This window comes from Tachyglossus aculeatus, chromosome X4, assembly GCF_015852505.1.
Source record: "Tachyglossus aculeatus isolate mTacAcu1 chromosome X4, mTacAcu1.pri, whole genome shotgun sequence".
Lineage (NCBI taxonomy): Eukaryota > Metazoa > Chordata > Mammalia > Monotremata > Tachyglossidae > Tachyglossus > Tachyglossus aculeatus.
In genome coordinates this window covers 60045869-60070019 of record NC_052098.1, presented here as the reverse complement: position 1 = coordinate 60070019, position 24151 = coordinate 60045869, and the positions used below count along the sequence as shown (strand labels likewise).

Sequence of the window (24151 nt, the reverse complement as noted above, 5' to 3'; positions counted from 1 at the left end):
AATGAATGAATAAGCGAACTGGCCAAAGGAAAATATCCAGACTTAATGGAAGAAAGGAAAGGAAACAGGAACATGACAAAAAGCAGTAAAAGCCCGGGAATAGGCTTCAGTTAGGGTGATGAAGTCAGCTTTAGTATTTGCAAAAAAAACATTGGACAATCTGAATTTATCTGGAAATATTTTTTCTATTCTAATTGATTTTATAGACCCACCTTAAATGCACGATTGACAGCTGTATACTGGTTCTTAACCCTGCAGTGCACTTGAGAAAAAAGGATCACATAACACTTTTCTTTCTCACTAAAAAACAATGCGTTTATTGCTTAACATTGCTTAAATACCCACAGTGCTAAGAACAGTAGGAGTGTTTACAGAACAGTTTTTTAACAGCAGCAAGAATCAATCAATGGTATTTGCGCACTTACTGTAGGCAGAGAGCTGTACTCCGCATGTGGGAGAGTACAATAATAATTATGGTGTTCGTTAGGCGCTTACTATGTGCCAGGCACTGTTCTAAGCGCTGGATACAAATTTGGGAGGTGCCACCCCGACCACAAGGTGCTTGCAGTTTACAAGGGGAGACAAACTATTAAAAGAGAAAGGGGAGGGGAGATGGTGGAAGGGGTCGAAGGCAAGGGGGTTTGGGAGAGAGAAATAATTAGGGCAGGGGCAGGGCGGCCACCACAGTATTTGAGGGAGGGGAAGCTAAGGGGAGACTCGGCCCCAGGGAAATCCCAGCTCTACTACCTGGCTGCTACTTCTGGACACTTCATTCTCCAGGGGGTAGGGGGAATTTCTGTTGCTTGTCAGAAACTCCTGCAGGACCTGTGTTCGTTAACAGACTAGATCCCAGAGTGGTTCGATCACATCCTCTTTTTGGCTTCGTAGAGTACATTAATACAACCAAACCATTTTCCTCGCCATCTCCCCGAAAAAAATCGACCTTTATTACGTTCCTCCAAATGACCAACTTCAAAGTCAATTTCCGAATGTTTCTGCCGTACACAGTCTTTTCAAGGTATGTAAATACGCTTATAAATGGTCCATGTAAAAACCAACCACTTGTTTGATGTTTGGAATGCAAGCCCAAGAATTCCACCCCGAAGTGGGGAGTCCGGACCTTGCCTAAGTGTTCCTTGCCCTCACCCCACCTCTCCCAGACCGATTCCCCCATCCCATTGGTCGCTCCACCTAATGCAGCCGCTTAGCCCCTGGCTTCTTGATCTCCTTTCCCCTGGCATTCCTCACAAATGCCCGAGGGAGAAGGCCACTCTGTGTTCCTTGAGGAAAGACTGGCACAGCACAGAGAGGAGGGGGCACAGTGTTGCACTTAGGGACCCTGAGAGGCATTCACCGCCCCTTCCCTATCCCGCCTCATCTCCGGAGCGGACCACTAATCGCTCTGGGGCCCGAGCCGGGATGACACCCGTGTTACTGATGAGCCCCAGGTCCGCTTAAGACTCTTATGTATCAAGCACTTTAAGGTATAGTGCTCTGCACACAGTAAGTGCTCACTAAACACCGCTGACTGATTGAGGCCGGGAAACCTCATCCATCCACCCATCGATGGGTTCCAATCCCAGCTCTGCCATTTGCTGTGTGGCACTGGGCAAGTCACTTCGCTTCTCTGTGACTCAGTTCCCTCATCTGTGAAACGGGGATTAAGACTGTGAGCCCCATGCGGGGCAGGGATTGTGTCCAACCCGATGTGCTGGTATCCACCCCAGCGCTTAGAACAGGGTCTGGCACATAGTACGTGTTTAACAAATACCACAATTATTATCACAAGTGGATTTATTGAGTGTTGACTGAATGCAACATACTGTACTAAGTGCTTAGCCTTTGTTTTGTTTTGTTGTCTGTCTCCCCCTTCTAGACTGTGAGCCGTCTATGGTGCCGACTTGTACTTCCCAAGCGCTCAGTACAGTGCTCTGCACACAGTAAGCGCTCAATAAATACGATCGAATGAATGGCCTTCGCTGCATTGTACTAGCATTGGCCCTGTAGTCGGAGGACCTGGGTTCTAATCCCCTTTCTGCCACTTGCCTGCTTGGGACAGTCGCTGACCTCTCTGCCTCCATTTTCCTCATCTGTAAAATGGGCGTTAAATACGTGTTCTCCTCAACTCCCAAGCCCGTGCTCTTTCCACTAAGCCACGCTGCTTCCCATGTTAATAGTAAACAAGTACCACATTTATCATCAGAGACCCACAACCCTTTCCCAGCTGTGACCTTGTCGGAGACTCAGCTTTTAAACCCACATGGGTTTTCTCTGACTGGGATGGCTGGGCCATTCATTAATGTCTGGGGGCTGGAAACAAAAGAAAAATCCACCCTGGGAATAATGTCTGAGAATCCTAGAGAGCGAAAGACCTCTAGACTGTGAGCCCACTGTTGGGTAGGGACCGTCTCTATATGTTGCCAACTTGTACTTCCCAAGCGCTTAGTATGGTGCTCTGCACAAACAATAAGCGCTCAATAAATACGACTGAATGAATGAATGAAAGACGCCCCAAATCAGTAGCCCAGGACCGGCATCCGTGAGAATCGGCCCCAAAAACTCCAGCAGTCAGACATGCTAGGTGAGAATCGCTACCACGTAAGGGATGTCAGGGCACGGGTCTGCACAGCGACCCCATTTTTCAGGCCTCAGATAGTCCCGGAACTCGACGTACGGGGTCATTTCAACCCCCAAAAGCCTGTTCGCCAGAGAAACCCAAATAATTCCAACTCAAGAACACTCCTTGAACTAGCCAGGGAATTGGCAGGTGTACAAATCGAGGTGCCAGGAGAGGAAGTGAAGAAAAATTTCAGCGCAAATCATCGTGTCGTGAAATTCACCGCTACTCGCTCTGCGCTTTTCCTCGCTTCTTTCGTCCCTCCCCCAGGGCCTGGTAACCAACAGATTCTCACCTGAGATGCCTCAGTGTGAGATGCACATGTGTGTTAAATTGTTCTATCGTACTCTCCCAGGCGCTTAATACAGTGCTCTGCACACAGTAAGCGCTCAAATACGACTGCCTGACCGATGATGGGAGATGGGTCCGTGAAGCCACTTGGGTATCTCTTCACTGATGTACTTTCTCCCATAATATGCCAAACGACAGCTACACGCATTTGAGGTAGAGGCTTATCAATAACTACTAAGAACCTTAAGGATTGAGAGCAGTCTTTAATACTAGTGTTGCTGGTTTGAGAATCTTGAGACCCGAGTGAAGATAGACAATATTCTCTCAAAACTCATCTCACGGAGGGTGTAGTGTCCATTGAATCCTGAAGAATGTAACCTTTTCTAGGTGAAACTCCAGCTTTCAGGGCCTCAGGCCAATTTTGAGTCTCATAGTAAGTTGACAGCACATCAAACACTGTCAAAAAGTAAAGAGAAACACCAGAAATTTAAATGGAGAAAGTAAATACAAGAGAGGTAATGAGGAACTCTTCTTGGTGGACATTCGGTAGTATTCGCTTTTCCTTCCAAAATGAAGCTCGTCTGCTTTGCAGTGCAAATAAAAGTGCACAATGCCAACTTTGGGGACATCAAGGAAGATAGTGGAAACAGGATCCCTTCTTGACATCGTAAGCTAACAGCCGTTAGGCCTAAAAAGGCAACAGGCCTTGAACAAAGGTGAAATGAGCTGGGGAAAGAGCATACCACTGAAAAGCCATGTTAATATAGTGTAATATTAAGGACCCGTACCTTGATTGATTGCCAATATTTCTGAATGATAGTTCTTGGCATTCGCATTTCTAACCATGTACTCCGGGATCGGCAGTCGGGCCGTCTGGATGGAGTTTTCTTGGGCCTTCTGAAATGTCAGCCTCTGTGAATCAATCAATCAACGGTATTTAGTCTCCATCTCCCGCCAACTCCCTTGGAGAACTCATTCACTCCCATGGCTTCAACTACCGTCTCCATGCAGGCGATTCCCAAATCTGTCTCTCCAGCCCTGATCTCCTCTTCCTTCTCTGCAATCTTGCATTTCCTCCTGCTTTCAGGACACCCCTACCTGGCTGCCTAATTGTCCTGCCGACAATTTGATAATTTAATCTCCAACTAAACAGGTTCAAAACGAAACTCCTTATCTTTCCACCCGAACCCTGCCCTCCCCGGTTTTCCCCTTGAGCGTAGACGATACCTCCATCCTCCCTACCTCACAAGCCCATAACCTCGGCGGCGTCCTCAACTCGTCTCTCTCATTCCACCCGCATATTCAATCCGTCTCCAAATCCTGCCGGTTCTTCCTTCACAACACTGCAAAAATCCACCTTTTTCTCTCTATCCAAACTGCTACTGCACCGATCCAAGTACTTATCTTAACCGGCCTTGATCACCGCACCTGCCGCCTCGCTGTCCTACTGGCCTCCTGTCTCTCCCCACTTCACTCTGCTGCCCGGATCATTTTTCCACAAAAACGTTCCGTCCATGTCTTCCCACGTCCTCCCCCTAGCCTGAGACTCCCTTCCTCTTCATATATGCCAGGCCTCCGCTCTCCCCATCCTCGAAGCAGAATTACCGTCACATCTCCTCCAAGAGGCCTTCCCCTATTGAGCCCTCTTTTCCCTGGTTTGCTCTCCCTTCCGCGCCGTCTACGCACTTGGATTTGTGACCTTTGGACATCTGATATTCACCCCACGCCCAACCCCACGGCACTTATGTACATATCTTCGTACATTATAAATTATTTTTATTAATGTCTGCCTCTCTAGACTGCAAGCTCATTATAAGGGAACACTTCTGCTAATTCTGTTGTACTGTACTCTCCCAAGCGCTTCGTACAGGGCCCTGCATGTAGTAAGCACACAATACCATTGGATTGAGTGCTTACTCTGTTCAAAGAACTGTACTAAGCACTTAGGAGAGTACAATACAATAGAGTTGATAGACATCCCCGTCCTCAAGGTATTTACCATCTAGAGAGGGAGACAGATGTTAAATTAGATAGAGGAAGCAGCAGAGTATAAGGAGATGTACATAATCATTGTGGGTCTGGGGGTGTGGTGAATATCAAAGTGCTTAAGTACATAAGTGTGTAAATACGGGAGAATCCCCAGCCCCCTCTCTTTCCACTAATAATAATTCTGGTTTTTGTTAAGCGCTTATTAGGTGCCGAGACCTGTTCTAAGCACTGGAATAGATACAAGGTCATCAGGTTGTCCCACATGGGGCTCACAGTCTTGATCCCCATTTTACAGATGAGGGAACTGAGGCACAGAGAAGTGAAGTGACTTGCCCAGAGCCCCGCAGTTGACAGGTGGAGGCGGTGGGATTAGAACCCATGACCTCTGCCTCCCAAATGGGGGCTCTTTCCACTAATCCACGCTGCTTCCCTATAGCTTCTGATCGCTATCGTTTCTGCAGAGGCAACAGCAACTGTTGCTCACTTCCTCCAGGACTGAGTCCCCCTTTTCCTCTCCTCCTCCCCTCCCCGTCGCCCCGAATGCCAGATGATAAAGTGAATTTGGAAGCAGTCCTTATAATCATTCATTCATTCAATCGTATTTACTGAGCGCTTACTGTGTGCAGAGCACTGTACTAAGCGCTTGGGAAGTACAAGTTGGCAACATATAGAGACAGGTGGTAGCCGAAGGCAAGCCAGTGAGCGACGGCCCTGTGGGAGTGAATGAAGAGGGAGAAGAATAGGAGACCCGAGACGGAATCTTGCGGGAAGCCCGCTGGTAAAGGAAGAGAGGCAGAAGGGGAATCATCCAAGGGCTCGGAGAAGTCGGAAAGACGACCAAGTGGGTGTCCTGCTGGCAAAACCGAGGACGGGGAAGAGTTTGAAGGAGAAGTTTTAAGGTGGGCAGTGTCCAGAGCAGCAGAGATGTCAAGGAGGGGGATTAGACTGTGAGCCCACTGTTGGGTAGGGACCGTCTCTATTTGTTGCCAACTTGTACTTCCCAAGCACTTAGTACAGTGCTCTGCACACAGTAAGCGCTCAATAAATACGATTGATGATGATGATTAGGGCGGGGAAGAGGCCGGCAGATTGGGCTGGGTGGACGGTCGAGGCCTTGGGGAGCATGGGCTCAGCGGAGTGAGGGGAACAAAGACCAGACTGCGGTGCTACAAGACAGTTAGTGGAGAGGACGTAAAGGCAGCAGGTAGAGTCCCCCTCTAGACTGTAAGCCCGGGGTGGGCACGAATTGTCTGTCTCTATTGCTGAACTGTACTTTCCAAGTGCTTAGTACAGTGCTCTGCACACAGTAAGCGCTCCATAAATATGATTAAATGAGTGAATGGCGCTTCTTTCCAGTGTCCTACTTTCCAGTCTCGGTCATGGGAGAGAAACAGAACTATTGGATGATGAGTTTCTTCCACTCTTGCCACGCCGTGGAAGCAGCAGTAACAATCATTTTATTTTGGGTAGGCCATGAAGCAGCGTGGCTTAGCGGAAAGAGCCCGGGCTCGGGAGTCAGAGGACGTGGGTTCTAATCCCGGCTCCGCCACCTGTCTGCTGTGTGACCTTGGACGAGCTACTTCTCTGCGCCTCGGTGACCTCATCTGGAAAATGGGGATTAAGGCTGTGAGCCCCACGTGGGACAACCTGATTACCTTGTAACCTCCTCAGAGCTTAGAACAGTTCTTGGCATATAGCAAGCTCTTAACAAATACCATTATGACTATTATTATTACCCCAGCGCTTAGAACAGTGCCTGGCACATAGTAAGCGCTTAACAAATCTCATAATCATTATTTCCCCCGCTAGTCCATTGTGGGCAGGGATTGTCTGTCTCTATTGCTGTATTGTGCTTTCCAAGCACTTAGTGCAGTGCTCTGCACACAGTAAGTGCTCAATAAATGATTGAATGAATGAATGGAGGAAGGGTTAACTTTGGAGAATGAACACTCACCTTTTGAACATTTTCATCCACAAGTCCACCAAGGATGTAAATTTTGTTTACGTCAATATTTTCAAGCACTAATAACAAACAAATGAAAAGGGAAAAGTTACTTGAACAAATCTGTACTGCAGCTTCTCAGGGGAAACAAAAACCTGAAGTGTATTTGTTGTTGTTGTCTTATGCTGTCGAATTGCGTCTGACCCATCGTGATGCCACAGACGCGTCTCTCCCAGAACGCCCCCCTTCCACCTGCAATCGTTCCGGGAGCGTATCCATAGTCTTCTAGGCAAAAATACGGAAGCGGTTTACGATTGCCTCCTTCCATGCAGTAAACGTGAGCCTCCGCCCTCGACTTTCTCCCGGGCCGCTGCTACCCAGCACGGGTGAGTTTTGACTTGTAGCAGATGGCCTTCCACTCGCTAGCCACTGCCCAAGCTAGGAAAGGAATGGGTTGGCCTCCCATAGCCGAGACTGGTAGAGGACTGGAAGCTCTCCAGTTGTGCCCCTGATAGGAGGGGGAAGTGTATTTAGTAGCAACAAAACAAGTACGGACACACGCTTCAGGTTCAAGTAGTGAGATGTGTGATACTTCAGAGCCACAATGGTAGCTTAACCTGGGCTGGTATGAGCCTGGGACATCAACACTCAATCGACGGTATTCACTGAGTGCCAACTCTGTGCAGAACACGGCGCTGGGGAGAGTACGATGATTCAACAGGAGTGATTCCCGTACTCGAGGAGTTTACAGTCTACTACGCGGGACAGACTCTAGAATAAGCGTGTGGCCTAGTGGAGAGAAAACAAGCTGGTTGTGGTGTCGACCAGCTCTGGTGTACTGTGCTTTCCCAAGCGCTTAGTACAGGGCTCTGCACACAATAAATACCACTGAGGATGATGGTGACGTCCCAGGTAGCCAGGAGGGCACGGGTAAGAGGCTAGCGGCGAGAGACACAAAAACGAGGGTCGGCCTGAGAGGAGCGCAGCGGGACAGCTGAGAGACAGAAGAGAGCCGTGTGCCGGTGACCGGCGGTCCGTTTTTAACTCAGCCTACACACCAGAGACAGGACAACCATCCCCGGCTGCCAAAAGAAGACTGTGAGCCCACTGTTGGTAGGGACCGTCTCTATATGTTGCCAACTTGTACTTCCCAAGCGCTTAGTACAGTGCTCTGCACACAGTAAGCGCTCAATAAATACGATTGATGATGATGATGATGACAGATAACTTGAGGGTCTTTTGTGACTTGGCAGGGCCGGATGATGCTGGGCAGAGCAGCGGTGTGGCTTAGTGGCTAGAGCCCGGGCTTGGGAGGCAGGAGAACCTGGGTTCTAATCCCGGCTCCACCACTCGTCTGCTGTGTGACCTTGGGCAAGTCACTTCCCTTCTCTGAGCCTCAGTTACCCCATCTGTAAAATGGGGATGAAGACGGAGCACCGTGGGGGACAGGAACTGTGTCCAACCTGATTAAGCTGTATCTATCCCAGCGCTTTGAACATAATTTTTTTTTAAATTACTATTCCTATTATTTACCAGGATTCTACCTCTAACTCTGCCAAAGACTTCCTGGGTGATACTGGATCACCATCGGCAAAATTAGGATAATCATGCCATCCCTCCCAACAACGCCATGAGGGTAAAATGAGGTAAACCGAAAGCACTTTTGAGATTTTAGTACAAGAGACGTCATGTAAATCCACAGTGATATCATTACTTATTTACATTAATGTCTGTCTCTCCCTTTAGACTGGAAGCTCGTTGTGGGCAGGAATGTGTCTGTTATATTGTACTGTCCCAAGTGCTTAGTACAATGCTCTGCATACAGTAAGCACTCAATAAATACGATCGGCTGCCTGACATTGAATCAAAGTCTCGGAAGAGATGTATTTTTTTTCCTTCCAAGACAAATATTTAGCATGAAATAATTATCTGGCAAGGCCTGGGGGATGATGTTGAAAAGCTACTATAATCTACAAAAGCAAATTACATACCGTGTTCTGAGTCAGGAGTCAGATATACAAGCGATTCCAAAGGAAATAAATTAAGGTAGTCATCTTCTGTTACGTCCATCTGAAAAATGTAAAATTCAGAAATACACAGCTATGAAATCTTCCTATATTGCTTCATATTGAGGGCTTTTCCTCTTGGATTTAACTGTATTCCCCTAATAATTTAAGGGGATTTATTACTATCACAAAATGGATGAAAATTGAAGGGGCCGGGGGGAAGGACGAGATCTCCCTGGACAAATATTGGAATTTATTTTTATCCAGGACTGGCTCCAGGTCAGGGCTGCTGATGAAAGAAGTCCCGACCCTCACTCTCCTCAGCAGCTCTGGTCTTGTAGTGGGGATGATTAATTCGTAGCCTTGGCCCCCTTTGTAATTAACACCAAATTCGGGTGACAAACCAGAACCCCGCAAATCTGGAATTTGCGGTAAAGATCCATTTTACTCAAAATGAAGGATCCTGCCCACGCCTATTTGAAATGAGAAAATGTGAATAATCCAACCGCCCTGCTAAACCGCACTCTCCCCATCCTTAGAGTTCTTCCTCGATTTCACTTCCCTGCTTAATTCTCCCGGTGGATTAATGCAGAGATTTTAGGGGCTACAGCCCTGGGCTAAGGGAGATTCCGGCCACCTCACAAACCCCCGGTAACCACATGGCTCTACCCTACCGACATGGCTGCTGCTCAGGATATTCTAAAATAACAGACCTTACTGAAATGGCTGCTGGACATACGTAATATCGACGGGGGCCTGGCATCAACGCCCAGCGCTTAGTACAGTGCTTTGCACATAGTAAGCCCTTAACAAATGCCATCATTATTATTATTATTATTATCATCAACGCTGCAGCGCCCAGCGTCTGAACATCCGCTCCCTGTTCCGAGGCCGGACACGTGCAGCGGTCCTCTTTCCTCCCTCCAGCCTCAGGCCCCGCTCGGCAAGCCGGCAGCCTTGGCTTTCCCGCCGCCATCCTCCCTGCCCCGTCTCCTCTCGGCTGGGCACGGTGTCAGGGACGGGCAGCCCTTTGAGTGGCTCAGCTCTAGCTGCGGGGGTTGAGGGGGAAGGATGGATGCGCTGAGAGAGGAATCTGGGATATCCACGAGAGCCAGCATGTATGTATCCCTGTGAGATGGAGAAGCGGCGTGGCTCAGTGGAAAGAGCACGGGCTTTGGAATTAAAGGTCATGGGTTCAAATCCAGACTCCGCCAACTGTCAGCTGTGTGACTTTGGGCAAGGCACTTCACTTCTCTGGGCCTCAGTTCCCTCATCTGTAAAATGGGGATTAAGACTGTGAGCCCCATGTGTCTCTCTCCATCACCTCGCCCCCTCCTACCTCACCTCCCTTCTCTCCTTCTCCAGCCCAGCCCACACCCTCCGCTGCTCTGCCACTAACCTCCTCACTGTACCTCATTCTCGCCTGTCCCGCCGTCGACCCCCGGCCCACGTCCTCTCCCGGGCCTCGACCTAAAGTGGATTTCCCCTGGGGGCATTTATTGAGCACCTGTGAGCTCAAAGCACCGTATTAATCAGTCCATCAACCGATGGTATTTGAATGCTGTTTACAGTGTGAGAAGCGGCACAGGCTTGGGAGTCAGAGGACAGGGGGCCTAATCCCGTCTCCGTCACTTGTCTGCTGTGTGATCTTGGGCAAGTCACTTCTCTGGACCTCAGTTACCTCATCTGTAAAATGGGGGCTGAGACTGTGAGCCCCACGAGGGACAACCTGATTACCTTGTGTCTACCTCAGCGCTTAGGACAGTGTTTGGCACATACTAAGCGCTTAACAAAGGTTAAGGTCGAGGACCTTAACCTGATCTGCACTGTTGGCATTTAGCAGCTATGGTCATGCTAAAATCATGTATTCCCTCCAGAGGATTTCCCCTCTCCTTCACACAAAGATCCGATCTAACAACTGTATTTATCGAGTGCTCACTGTACTAAGTGCTCGAGGGAATACAGCACAACAATATAACAGACGCATTCCCTGCCCACACCAAGTTTACGGATCTTAATCTCCTCAATGCAAAGCAACCCAGGAGCTACATGATTAGCTGGTGGACGTGCCGAAGGCATCCGATTACTCAGGTTTTGGGCAGGTAAGAAATTCAATAAAAATGGAAAATATGACCTAAAACCCGGTCCGGACCTGACTGATCCCCCCCCCCCCCGGCCCACCATTCCCCCTCCCCCGGGGATAAAGGCCCTTGTTATCACCTTTACTTACTTTAACAACCTCATTCGCACCTAGTCAGGCCACCCATACTATTTGGCTGTTCAACTCCTCTCCCCAGGCATCTCCGCTCCCATGACCCCCCCCTTAATAATAATAATGGCATTTATTAAGCGCTTATTATGTGCAAAGCACCTTTCTAAGCGCTGGGGAGGTTACAAGGTGATCAGGTTGTCCCATGGGGGGCTCACAGTCTTAATCCCCATTTTACAGATGAGGTAACTGAGGCACAGAGCCAGTTCCGCCCTACTCCAGAACTGCCCTCCATAGGACTCCATCCTCCTCAGAGACATTGTTGCCAAGAGCCCCTGGACTCTCCTTGCCATTAACCTTTTTGATCTGATCTGACTGACCTATGGACAACTCATCCCTCTGCTTTGAGCATCATCTGCCTACTTTATGGTCGCTTCTGCATGTTAATTGTTAACTGCTCTCTGGGATGTCATCATTGGCTTATTTTATTATTCCCATCGAATGTTAACTGTTAACTGCTCTCTGTGATGTCATCGTTTATTTTACTGCCATCACGTTAACTGCTCTCTGTGATGTCATCATCTGCTTATTTTTTGCCATCACATATTAATTGGTATCTGCTCTCTGTGCTATCATCTGCTTATTTTATTATTGTCATAACGTTAACTACCCTCTGTGATATCACCTACTTATTTTATTATTGCTACCGCATGTTAATTAACCTCCCGCTGTGCTGTCATTTACCTTGCTGACCTCACCATGAACTATCAATTCCCCTGCTCCCAACTGCCCTTCCCATTCCTCATCTTCCCCCACCCCTCCCCATCACCCCCTCCCCAGGATCCCTCTGTAACAGCGCCAACCCTCAACTCCTCCCTTCCAACCCCCCCCCATCCCAGTTCTCCTTTCTCATCACCACCCCTCTTCCCACTCTCCCCACCCAGGCCCCTGCCAACTCATCCCAATCCAAACCCTCCCCACCCCTCGCACCCTTCCCCCTCCCTCCCCTCCCTCCCCAGCTGCTGCCAAGTGTGGCCTTTGGAACCCCTGCTCCATTGTAGCTCCCTTTCATCCTGGACCTATTCCTTTCCAGGTCTCTATCCTCCTCACCCTAACTGAAACATGGCTTTCTCCGGACGACGTGGTCTCTTCTGCTGCTCCCTCCAGTGGAAGCCTCTTCTTCTCCCACTCCCCCAAGACTCACCGGAAAAGGAGGTGTCGGTTTCCTTCTCACCCCCCAGTGTCGCTTTCGCACTATCCCTCCTCCCCTTTCCCTTTCCTTCCCCTCTTTTGAAGCCCACATTATTCGCCTCTACCACCCCCTCCAGATTCTTGTAGCCTTCATCTACCGCCCCGCCCCCCCCCCCCCCCCCCCCCCGCCCCACCTCCAACTTCTTAAACGATTTTGACCCCTTTCTCACCTTCCTTCTCTCCTCTTCCATGCTCACTCATCCTCGGAGACTTCAACATCCACATGGGTATTCCTGGTGACTCCTCTTCTGCCCGCCTTCTATCTCTCCTTGATGCTGCCAACCTCCTGCTCCACCCCACCTCGCCCACTCACCAACTTGGCCATACCCTCGACCTCATCATCTCCTACCGCTGCACTATCTCCACCCTCACCAACTCTGAAATCCCTCTCTGATCATTACCTTCTCACCTGCCTCCTCACTCACACTCCTCTCCCCTGTAAATCCATATTACTCCCTCACAGAGACCTCTGCTCTCTCGACCCCGTCCATCTTTCTGAGCGCCTCACACCCCACCTCGCCTCCCTTTCCTCTCTACCCACTCTTGATGACAAGATTACTGCTCTCAACTCTACCCTTTCTACTCAGCTAGACTCACTCGCTCCCCTTTCCCTTCGCCGCTCTCGAACCACTAACCCACAGCCCTGGATCACTGCCACTGTCCGCCTCCTTCGCTCTTATGCTCAAGCTGCTGAACGCTGCTGGTGAAAGTCTAGACACCAAGCCAACCTTGTTCACTTCAGATTTACCCTTTCCTGCCTTAACTCTGCCTTCTCCTCTGTCAGGCAAAACTATTCCTCCTCCCTTATTGACACCCATGCCCACCCATCATCCCCGTCAGCTCTTCCGTACATTTAACTCCCTTCTCAGGCCCCCAGTTCCTCCCCCTCCTCCATCCCTCACCTCAAACGAAAATTAACTCCATCAGGTCTGAGTTCCCCAAAGTCACTCCTGCCCCTTCTCCAACCCCCTTGCTCTCAACCGTCTCCGCTACTCTCCCATCCTTCCCAGCAGTATCTTCAGATGAGATCTCCTCCCTCCTCTCAAATGCTACTCCAGCCACCTGTGCTTCTTGACCCCATTCCCTCTCATCTTATGAAATCTCTCGCTCCATCCCTTCTCCCCTCCTCAATTTTCATCTTCAACCGCTCACTCTCCACTGGTTCCTTCCCCTCTGCCTTCAAACATGCCCACGTCTCCCCCATCCTAAAAAAACCCTTTCTTAACCCCACCTCCCCTTCTAGTTATCGCCCTATAACCCTCCTACCATTGCTTTCCAAACTCCTTGAACGAGCCGTCTACACCCGCTGCCTCAAATTCCTCAATGCCAACTCTCTCCTTGACCCCCTCCAATCTGGCTTCCGTCCCCTACACTCCACTGAAACTGCCCTCTCAAAAGTCACCAATGACCTCCTTCTTACCAAATCCAACGGCTCCTACTCTATCCTAATCCTCCTTGACCTCTCAGCTGCCTTCAACACTGTGGACCACCCACTTCTCCTCAACATGCTATCCAACCTTGGCATCACAGACTCCATCCTCTCCTGGTTCTCCTCATCTCCCCGGCTGTTCATTCTCAGTCTCCTTTGCGGGCTCCTCCTCCCCCTCCCATCCCCTTACTGTAGGAGTTCCTCAAGGGTCAGTTCTTGGTCCCCTTCTGTTCTCTATCTACACTCACTTCCTTGGTGAACTCATTCGCTCCCACGGCTTCAACTCTCATCTCTACGTTGATGACACCCAAATCTACATCTCTGCCCCTGCTCTCTCTCCCCTCCCTTCAGGCTCGGGTCCCCTCCTGCCTTCAGCACATCTCCATCTGGATGTCTGCCCGCCATCTAAAACTCAATATATTCAAGAGTGAACTCCTTATCTTCCCTCCCAAACCCTGCCCTCTCCCTGACTTTCCCGTCTCTGTTGACGGCACTACCATCCTTCCCGTCTCACAAGCCCGCAACCTTGGTGTCATCCTCGACTCCGCTCTCTCGTTCACCTCTCACATCCAATCCGTCACCAAAACCTGCCGGTCTCACCTCCGCAACATCGCCAAGATCCGCCCTTTCCTCTCCATCCAAACCACTACCTTGCTGGTTCAATCTCTCATTCTATCCCGACTGGATTACTGCATCAGCCTCCTCTCTGATCTCCCATCCTCCCGTCTCTCCCCACTTCAGTCTATACTTCACGCTGCTGCCCAGATCGTCTTTGTCCAGAAACGCTCTGGGCACGTTACTCCCCTCCTCAAAAACCTCCAGTGGCTGCCTGTCAACCTACACATCAAGCATAAACTCCTCACTCTCGGCTTCAAGGCTGTCCATCACCTCGCCCCCTCCTACCTCACCTCCCTTCTCTCCTTCTACAGCCCAGCCCGCACTCTCCGCTCCTCTGCCGCTAACCTCCTCACTGTACCTCGTTCTCGCCTCTCCCGCCATTGACCCCCGGCCCACGTCCTCCTGTTGGCCTGGAATGCCCTCCCTCTGCCCATCCGCCAAGCTAGCTCTCTTCCTCCCTTCAAAGCCCCACTGAGAGCTCACCTCCTCCAAGAGGCCTTCCCAGACTGAGCCCCCTTTTTCCTCTCCTCCTCCCCATCCCCTCCACCCTACCTCCTTCCCTTCCCCACAGCGCCTGTATATGTTTGTTCAGATTTATTACTCTATTTATTTTACTTGCACATATTTACTATTCTATTTATTTTGTTAATGATGTGCACCTAGCTTTATTTCTATTTATTCTGATGACGACACCTGTCCACCTGTTTCGTTTTGTTGTCTGTCTCCCCCTTTCCAGACTTTGAGCACGTTGTTGGGTAGGGACCGTCTCTTTATGTTGCCAACTGGTACTTCCCAAGCAATTACTACAGTGCTCTGCACATAGTCAGCGCTCAATAAATACAATTGAATGAATAAATGGGCTTGTATTCTGTCGAGTTACTAATGTTCATGAACGCCACCTGGAATCTGGGAATCTTTCCTTTGCATCTTCCCCTCAATATGCTGACCTCTTATTTCTGCAAGCTCCCAACTTAAGTGTTAGAAATGATTTCGACTCTGTCGTGTTACAATTTAAAATACAAAACTGCAGACAGAACCTCCACTCTCCAATGGGGAAAGAACTGGGGAGGATTTGGAGAAACGTCTTGTACGCTGACAGAATTCTTAAAGCCATACTTGGGTTGCCACGGTCACGGAACTGGTAATTAATTTTGCCCCCAAACCAAGAAATAGCTTGAAGTCCAAGCCCCACTCTGCTTGTACCTTTACTTCATTTGCTGTACAACAGGCAATTTTCACACTGCCGTTGAAGGCAGCTGACGAAGGGACTTACGAGGTAATTGGAAAATCCATCATTCATCCTCAAACATTCTTCATACAGGGTACTGTTGGCCTCGAACCCAGTGAGGTATATCCAGAATGGCTTGGCGGCTTTCTTGTTCGAACCGTACAGCCTTCGAATTTGGGAGGCCAGACGGCTTAGTTCCTTCAAAGAAATAATGCCGATTCATACTGTAACAACCCTGAATTTTGATCAGCGGCTACAACAGCAGACGCCATATCGGGCACCTTCATGTGCAACACACTGCGCTGTATCTATCCCAGCGCTTAGAGCAGTGCTTGGCACATAGTAAGCACTTAACAAATACCATTATTATTATTATTATCTTCCCCTCAATATGCTGACCTCTTATTTCCTTGAGCTCCCACCGTAAGTGTTAGAAACGGATTTGGTAGACACAGTCCTGGCCCACAACCAATTTACCGTCTCAATCCTCCCCCATCTCCTCCGGCGTAGCTCTACCTATACGTTGATAAAGCTAAATTCCTCACAAAAGTCCAAATCCCAGTATTCCACCCCCTCTAATCCCGGCTCCGCCACTTGGCAGCTGGGTGACTTTGGGCAAGTCACTTCACTTCTCTGTGCCACAGTTACCTCATCTGTAAAATGGGGATTAAGACTGTGAGCCCCACGTGAGACAACCTGATTACCTTGTACCTCCCCCAGCGCTTAGAACGGTGCTTGGCACATAGTAAGCGCTTACAAATACCATCATCATCATCATCCTGCAGCCCAAAGCCTGGATTCTTGTCTTCAGAGCCATGTGATGATGGTGAAATTGGACAGGGAAAGAATAGAAATGCAAAATATGGTGACGCTCAGTAGATACTCTACCTTTTTCGACATGTACTTGGTCATGCTCAAATCTACACAGAGTCTGGGTCCAGAATCTCTGGCCGCCAAAAATCTCTCTCGCATCATTGCTTTCAAAACACGTTTGCTATACTGGTGGCAGACGCCTAATGTACAGACAAGGATGAAACAAAGATAGTAAGGGAGCGAATACAGTTCATGGGAAAAATTGTGTTCTCCATTCATCTACGAATCATTAGCACTTACGAACAGACACTTTGGCTCAAGTGAGGCTTCATACAAAGGATGCTTCCCACATATTAAGTACTCATAAAGCATGACATGTAAAATTAACTCTTTTTTTTCTTCTTTGGCCCTCCTCTAGTAACACTGGGTCCAAATGCGGGTACCTCATGTACACGTGTTTATTTCGGCAAGCAAAGATGTACCCACTGATCTAGTTTCTAGAAACATTTATGCAAAACACCAACTGAAAGAAAATATTACACTACTGAACACCAAAGAAGACTAAATGTCCATGTGCAAACAGAATGGTTTGTTGGTACCGTACTTGTGTCTTCAGCATGCTTGGCTCTTCTTCTCTCTTTTGCTTGCTTTCTCTTGCTCCTTTTTGCTGCGATGATTTGTTTCCAATGTTTCTGTTTCCTTAAGACATTTTTCTTGTTGCCAAAGAAAACAAAATGGCATGAGATTTCATAAGTCCCAGAGGCAGATATAAAATGCGGTCCTGAACAACAAAAGGTTTAACAACTCACCTAGAGGTCTTAAAAGTCTGCACTGTGTCCGAAAGGGTGGCAGTAGCAGAAAATAACGTCTAGAAAAGTACCCACTGCGTCAATGAGCTTGACTAGAATTGTTTTTGCTTTAGGAATCTGAAGTTAGTGGCAGTTTTGGGGGAGTGTGTGTGTGTTTGTGCTTTTAACAAGAATCAGATTTGGTCTGCTGCAGCACTGATAAACTTTCCTGGCCATCAGAAATATCACTGAGCTCTCACTGGTTTCCTCTACTACAGTGCCATTACCAAACTACTCTGTATCAAGAAAAAAAAAATCGTCTCACTCATTGGGCCGCTCAATGTACCTATCCACCTGGATGCTTTACAAACCTCCCACCTGTCTCTTTTTGTTACCACAATGACTTCCATTGGGATCTAGCCTCACCGCTCCAAAGCCAAAGTTTTGCCACTGTACATACCGAGGACCGTGTTTCATTTGTCTTGAATGATGCCTTTGGGCTTTCTTCCCCTACGTCGATCTGCAGAAGCTTGAAGATTTCGGATAATGTTTCCTCACTCTCATGATTGAAGGAGACTCCTTGTCCCCTTGGCTGGTCTGACTCTGTTTGCTGAAGATTCTCTACTGGTTTATCCTCCATAGATTCCATCATTTTTTCTTTTTTTTCCACACAGTACAATTTATGGAAAGGAAGAGAATGCAGTTAAGAGCTAATATCCCCTAAAAAGGCAACCCCTGCCTGCGGCACACGTTCAAAGCCTGGCCGAATATCAACAGTCTGTTTGGAAGCCCAAGTTGTGTTACTTATCAAAGTACAGAAGGTACACCGTACTGGCCAAAAAAAAAAAAACATCACACAAGACTGACTTAATACACATGCCTTTCAGGGAAGAAATCCTTAGTAGTGTAGAAACCTAAGTAATTTTTAGAGAATTTTCATTCATTCGTGTTTATTGAGTGTTTACTGTGTGCAGAGCACTGTACTAAGCGCTCGGAAAGTACAATTTGGCAACAAGTAGACAATCCCTCCCCAGCAATGGGCTCACAGTCTAGAGGCGGGGAGACAGACCACAAAACAAGTAGGCAGGCACCAATAACATCAATATAAATAGAATTATAGATAAATGCATATTAATACAATAAATAGAATAAAAAATATGGCACATGGGTTCAAATCCCGGCTCCACCAACTGTCAGCTGTGTGACTTTGGGCAAGTCACTTCACTTCTCTGTGCCTCAGTTACCTCATCTGGAAAATTGGGATTAAAACTGTGAGTCCCCGGGGGCCAACCTGATCACCTTGTAACCTCCCCAGCGCTTAGAACAGTGCTTTGCACGTAGTAAGGGCTTAACAAATGCCATTATTATTATATATACACAAACTCTGTGGGGTGGGGAGGGGGGTAGATCAGAGGGACGGAGTTGGGGCGATGGGGAGGAGGGGAGAGGAAAAGGAGGGTTCAGTCTGGGAAGGCCTCCTGGAGGAGGTGAGCAACAGTTGCTGTAGAGAAGCAACGTGGCTTAGAGGAAAGAGCCCGGGCTTGGGAGTCAGAGGCCATGGGTTCTCAATCATCATCATCATCATCAATCGTATTTATTGAGCGCTTACTATGTGCAGAGCACTGTACTAAGCGCTTGGGAAGTACAAATTGGCAACATATAGAGACAGTCCCTACCCAACAGTGGGCTCACAGTCTAAAAGGGGGAGACAGAGAATAAAACCAAACATACTAACAAAATAAAATAAATAGAATAGATATGTACAAGTAAAATAAATAGAGTCATAAATATGTACAAACATATATACATCCCGGCCCCGTCACCTGGCAACTGCGGGACTTTGGGCAAAGTCACTTCACTTGGTGGGGCTCACCGCCTTCAGCCCCATCTTCCAGATGAGGGAACTGAGGCCCAGAGAAGTGAAGTGACTCGTCCAAGGTGTCACGGCCGCCAAGTGGCGGGGCCGGGAGGAGAACCCACGACCTCCACCTCCCAAAGCCACCCGGCCACGGGGCAGCAGTTTTAGGATAATTTCAGCCAGGGGAAAAACAGAAAGGAAAATCGAAATCATAAAACCGCTCATCGCCCTTTTTACCGGCAAAAACGCTGAGGAAAGCGTTGGGGCGAAGGCCCGACTTGACCCTTGACCTCTGACCTCCAGGGTTCACCGCCTGAGGACCGTTGTCTTGGGCCACCTTTTCCAGAAGCGGGGGCGCCCTAGTTGAGCCCTTGGCCAATCACAACTCTCCTCCGCGCGCGCACGCGCAACTGACCCTCGGCTCGCGCACAATCACTCGGAGTCCCAGCGGCTGTCAAGGTAACGGGCGCCGCTGCCATTATGAGGTCACTTCCGGCCCCCCCGCCGCTTTCCCCTAGTGCACTCTGGGAATTGTAGTTCGGTCCCAAACCCCTCAAATCATTCATTCATTCGTATTTATTGAGCGCTGACGGTGTGCAGAGCACTGTACTAAGCGCTTGGGAAGTACAATTCGCCAACATATACAGTCCCTATCATCATCAATCGTATTTATTGAGCGCTTCCTATGTGCAGAGCACTGGACTAAGCGCTTGGGAAGTACAAATTGGCAACATATAGAGACAGTCCCTCCCCAACAGTGGGCTCACAGTCTAAAAGGGGGAGGCAGAGAACAAAACCAAACATAGTAACAAAATAAAATAAATAGAATAGATATGTACAAGTAAAATAAATAAATAAATAGAGTAATAAATATGTCCAAACATATATACATATATACAGGTGCTGTGGGGAAGGGAAGGAGGTAATATGGGGGGGATGGAGAGGGGGATGAGGGGGAGAGGAAGGAAGGGGCTCAGTCTGGGAAGGCCTCCTGGAGGAGGTGAGCTCTCAGTAGGGCCTTGAAGGGAGGAAGAGAGCTAGCTTGAAGCTACCCAACAACGGGCTCACGGTCTAGAAGCGGGGAGACAGACAACAAAAACAAGTAGATAGGCATTGACAGCATCAGAATACATAAATAGAATTATAGATATTCATTCATTCATTCATTCGTATTTATTGAGCACTGACGGTGTGCAGAGCACTGTACTAAGCGCTTGGGACGTACAATTCGGCAACATATACGGTCCCTACCCAACAACGGGCTCACGGTCTAGAAGGGGGGAGACAGACAACAAAAACAAGTAGATGGGTATCGACAGCATCAGAATACATAAACAGAATTATAGATAATAATAATAATAATAATGGCATTTATTAAGCGCTTACTATGTGCAAAGCACTGTTCTAAGCGCTGGGGAGGTTACAAGGAGATCAGGTTGTCCCACGGGGGGCTCACAGTCTTAATCCCCATTTTCCAGATGAGGTAACTGAGGCCCAGAGAAGTTAAGTGACTTGCCCAAAGTCACACAGCTGACAATTGGCGGAGCCGGGATTTGAACCCATGGCCCCTGACTCCAAAGCCCGTGCTCCTTCCACTGAGCCACGCTGCTCCTCTAGATATTCATTCATTCATTCATTCGTATTTATTGAGTGCTTACGGTGTGCAGAGCACTGTACTTAGCGCTTGGAAAGTACAATACGGCAACATATACAGTCCCTACCCAATAACGGGCTCACGTCTAGAAGGGGGGAGACAGACAACAAAAACAAGTAGATAGGCATCGACAGCATCAGAATACATAAATAGAATTATAGATATATATTTATACATCATTTGTAAAATAAGGAGTAATAAATATGTACAAATATACACAAGTGCGGCAGAGGGAGGGTGTGGGGGAGATGGGGAGGGGAAGAGGAGCGGAGGAAAAGGGGGGCTCAGTCTGGGAAGGCCTCCAGGAGGAGGTGAGCTCTCAGTAGGGCTTTGAAGGGAGGAAGAATTCAGATCAACACTCATCCTCTCATTCCCCTATCCCTTAACCCAAGCTAGGTAACGCAACACTAGAAATATTGCAGGGGGGATGAGAGGTGGCAGCGCTTAGAACAGTGGCACATAGCGCTTAACAAATACCATAATTATAATTATTATGTGATGGGGCACCCCTATAGCTGGTACGTGCCTTAGACACATCTGGTTTCAAAAGAAAGTTTTTCAGGCACAACCGAAGACCTGATGTCCCTGTGGGTGCGGGGAAAAAGAGATTAGGCAAGAGCATACATCTGTCTATCAATGTCACCCAAGAATAAAAACTGTCAGAACTCTGGGCATCTTGGGTTGAATCAGTGGAGGGAGCTGAGGGAAAGAAGAGGGGGCGAAGAGCAAGGGGAGCGGGGGAGAAGGGAGAGTCAGGGATGGGAGGGAGGAGGATTTACCTCTGCCTCTGCTACCCATTCCCAGAATTTCGTCCCACAGGACATGGTTATAGGCAACGTCCTGGCCTGCCACCCTGACCCAAAGTGGGACCTTAAATATCTTGCCTAGGTCTTTGGGGTGTTGGAACAGAACCCCCAAAATGTAACTGCATTCCCAAACTGGCATGCTTAATAATAGTAATAACAATAATAGTATTTATTTTTATTATTATTATTATTATTATTAATAATAATAATAATAATGGTATTTGTTAAGCGCTTACTCTGTGCCAAGCACTGTTCTAAGCGCTGGGGTAGATACAAGGTCATCAGGTTGTCCCACGTGGGGCTCACAGTCTTAATCCCCATTTTACAGATGAGGGGACTGAGGCCCAGAGAAGTGAAGTGACTTGCCCAAAGTCACACAGCTGACAAGTGGCGGAGCCGGGATTAGAACCCATGACCTCTGGCTCCCAAGCCTGTGCTCTTCCCACTGAGCCACGCTGCTTCTCTTGCTTACTATGTGCCAGGAACTGAACTAAGCACTGGGGTAGAGAAGGAGCGTCTCTTCAGCGTCTTGATTCTATTTGTTCTGATGACTTGACACCTGTCCACATGTTTTGTTTTGTTGTCTGTCCCCCCCTTCTAGACTGTGAGCCCGTTGTTGGGTAGGGACCGTCTCTATATGTCGCCAACTTGTACTTCCCAAGCGCTTAGTACAGTGCTCTGAACACAGTAAGCGCTCAATAAATACGACTGAATGAATAGTAAGTGCTTAACAAATGCCATTATCATTATGATTATTAATTCAGACACACATGCAGAAAGAAACATACAAAGGCTAAAGTACACATCAAGTAACACAACTCACCACGAGTCCCTGGGTCCTGTGACCAGGAAAGATGGAGTCCAGCCGGAAGAGCCGAAACTGAGGGAGAGGGGATTTGGACAGCAGGCCGAGAAAAGATCTTGAAGGAGAAGTCCAAGGTTAGAGGAGTTCCTGGAAGAAAGAAAGTCCTGGTTAGAAAGAATCCAAGGAAGAAGGTCCTAGTGGGGGAAGCCACAGGGGAGACCATGACTGCCTTCCTTATGTGCAATATTGGCCAGCATTATTTTAAGTGGCTGAAAGGTAACTGCTGACATATGCACGGCAACTGGTTTGTTTGGACTTGAATGAACAGCCACGGATGGCACAGGAGAAGGAAACATGGGGAGGAGTTGTCAGCGTGGCTGGAAAGACAACATCCTGCTGTGCCAGAAGTCCCAAATAACGGCCCAGGATGGGTCGGCTAAGCCGGTTGCTGCTGTCGCTGAAAAGATAGAGGAGGAAACGACTGCAGAGCTTCTCCTCCACATCCCCCACTGCTCTCCGTCAGGCCACCACCACCATCATCATCATCAATCGTATTTATTGAGCGCTTACTGTGTGCAGAGCACTGCACTAAGCGCTTGGGAAGTACAAATTGGCAACATATAGAGACAGTCCCTCCCCAACAGTGGGCTCACAGTCTAAAAGGGGGAGACAGAGAACAAAACCAAACATACTAACAAAATAAAATAAATAGAACAGATATGTACAAGTAAAATAGAGTCATAAATATGTACAAACATATATACAGGTGCTGTGGGGAAGGGAAGGAGGTAAGATGGGGGGGAGGGAGAGGGGGAGAGGAAGAAAGGGGCTCAGTCTGGGAAGGCCTCCTGGAGGAGGTGAGCTCTCAGTGCCTTGAAGGCACTTTCGCAGCGCTTCTCCTCTCACCGCCCCGGCTCAAAGGATTACCCCAGATGGTATCTCGGTGGCAGGAAGGAACCTCGCAATTTGTGACCGGTTCGCTTAATGCAGAGACCTACCTTTCGTGAGCAGGGCAGAACAGAACTGGCAGTGGCAGGGCATGGCCCTAGCCTTCCCGGGCCACCAGACTGTTGCGTCACAATGTCCGGGACCCCCACGCCTCCCTCCCCCCATGCCATCCCGGGACACTGCTCCTAGATCTTCCTGGCCCAAGCAGGGTGGGAGAGACTCAAGCACCGTTGCCTCCACGAGTTTCAGAAAGTTGGGAAGGCCCTGGCTGTGGCCGTTGTGACTATCTGATTCTGGACAGCCCTGCCTACACAGTAGGCAGTTTTGATTACGACTCCTTCAATGGCGATGCTCCGGTGTTCTCATTGGGTTTATCACTGGGTTGGTGTTCTTACATTTTAATAATAAAAATTATGGCATTTGTTTTCATTTATTCATTCAGTCAGTCGTATTTACTGAGCACTTGCTGTGTGCAGAGCACGGGAAGTACAGATCGTCAACATATAGAGACGGTCCCTACCCAACAACGGGCTCACAGTCTAAGCGCTTAGTACAGTGCTGTGCACACAGTAAGCGCTCAATAAATACGACTGAATGAATAAGCACTTACTGGGTGCCAAGCACTGTACTAAGCACTGGGGTGGATACAAGTCCCCGTCCCACATGGGGCTCACAGTCTCAATCCCCATTTTACAGATGAGGGACTGAGGCACGGAGAAGTGAAGTGACTTGCCCAAAGTCACACACAGCTGACAAGTGGCAGAGTCGGGATTAGAACCCATGACCTCTGGCTCCCAAGCCCGTGCTCTTTCCACTGAGCCACGCTGCTTCTCTGTGAGCCCGCTGAGGGTCAGGGTCAGAGTCATCATCATCATCAATCGTATTTATTGAGCGCTTAC

At 48.6% G+C, this 24151-nt stretch overlaps 1 protein-coding gene across 4 annotated transcripts; it reads right to left on the bottom strand.

The window, feature by feature from the left end:
- Window positions 1-3151: 3151 nt before the first annotated feature.
- On the bottom strand, window positions 3152-23354 carry TRMT10B (tRNA methyltransferase 10B). 4 transcript variants are annotated; one of them, XM_038769802.1, is made up of 10 exons: window positions 23303-23354; window positions 22323-22451; window positions 17642-17838; window positions 16998-17106; window positions 16469-16593; window positions 15626-15778; window positions 8831-8909; window positions 6852-6919; window positions 3697-3820; window positions 3152-3364 (listed from the first exon to the last, which is right to left on the bottom strand). In XM_038769802.1, exons 1-10 carry the CDS (start codon window positions 23343-23345, stop codon window positions 3240-3242), a joined length of 1152 nt encoding a protein of 383 aa, XP_038625730.1. In that variant the 5' UTR covers window positions 23346-23354; the 3' UTR covers window positions 3152-3239. The 4 variants fall into 4 exon arrangements, with proteins under 4 accessions (XP_038625730.1, XP_038625734.1, XP_038625731.1 ...); XM_038769806.1 differs by lacking the exon at window positions 23303-23354 and having other exon boundaries at window positions 17642-17857; window positions 22323-22388; XM_038769803.1 differs by lacking the exons at window positions 22323-22451; window positions 23303-23354 and adding an exon at window positions 19277-19436.
- Window positions 23355-24151: the final 797 nt, after the last annotated feature.

Coding starts and splice junctions, on each gene's coding strand:
- TRMT10B (XM_038769802.1), bottom strand. CDS start 23,345: ATGCCCTGCCACTGCCAGTTCTGTTCTGCCCTGCTCACGAAAG. Junction 8,910..15,625: donor ATGGATTTTCCAATTACCTC/GTAAGTCCCTTC, acceptor TACATTTTTCAG/ATGGACGTAACAGAAGATGA. Junction 3,821..6,851: donor TGGATGAAAATGTTCAAAAG/GTGAGTGTTCAT, acceptor ATTGATTCACAG/AGGCTGACATTTCAGAAGGC.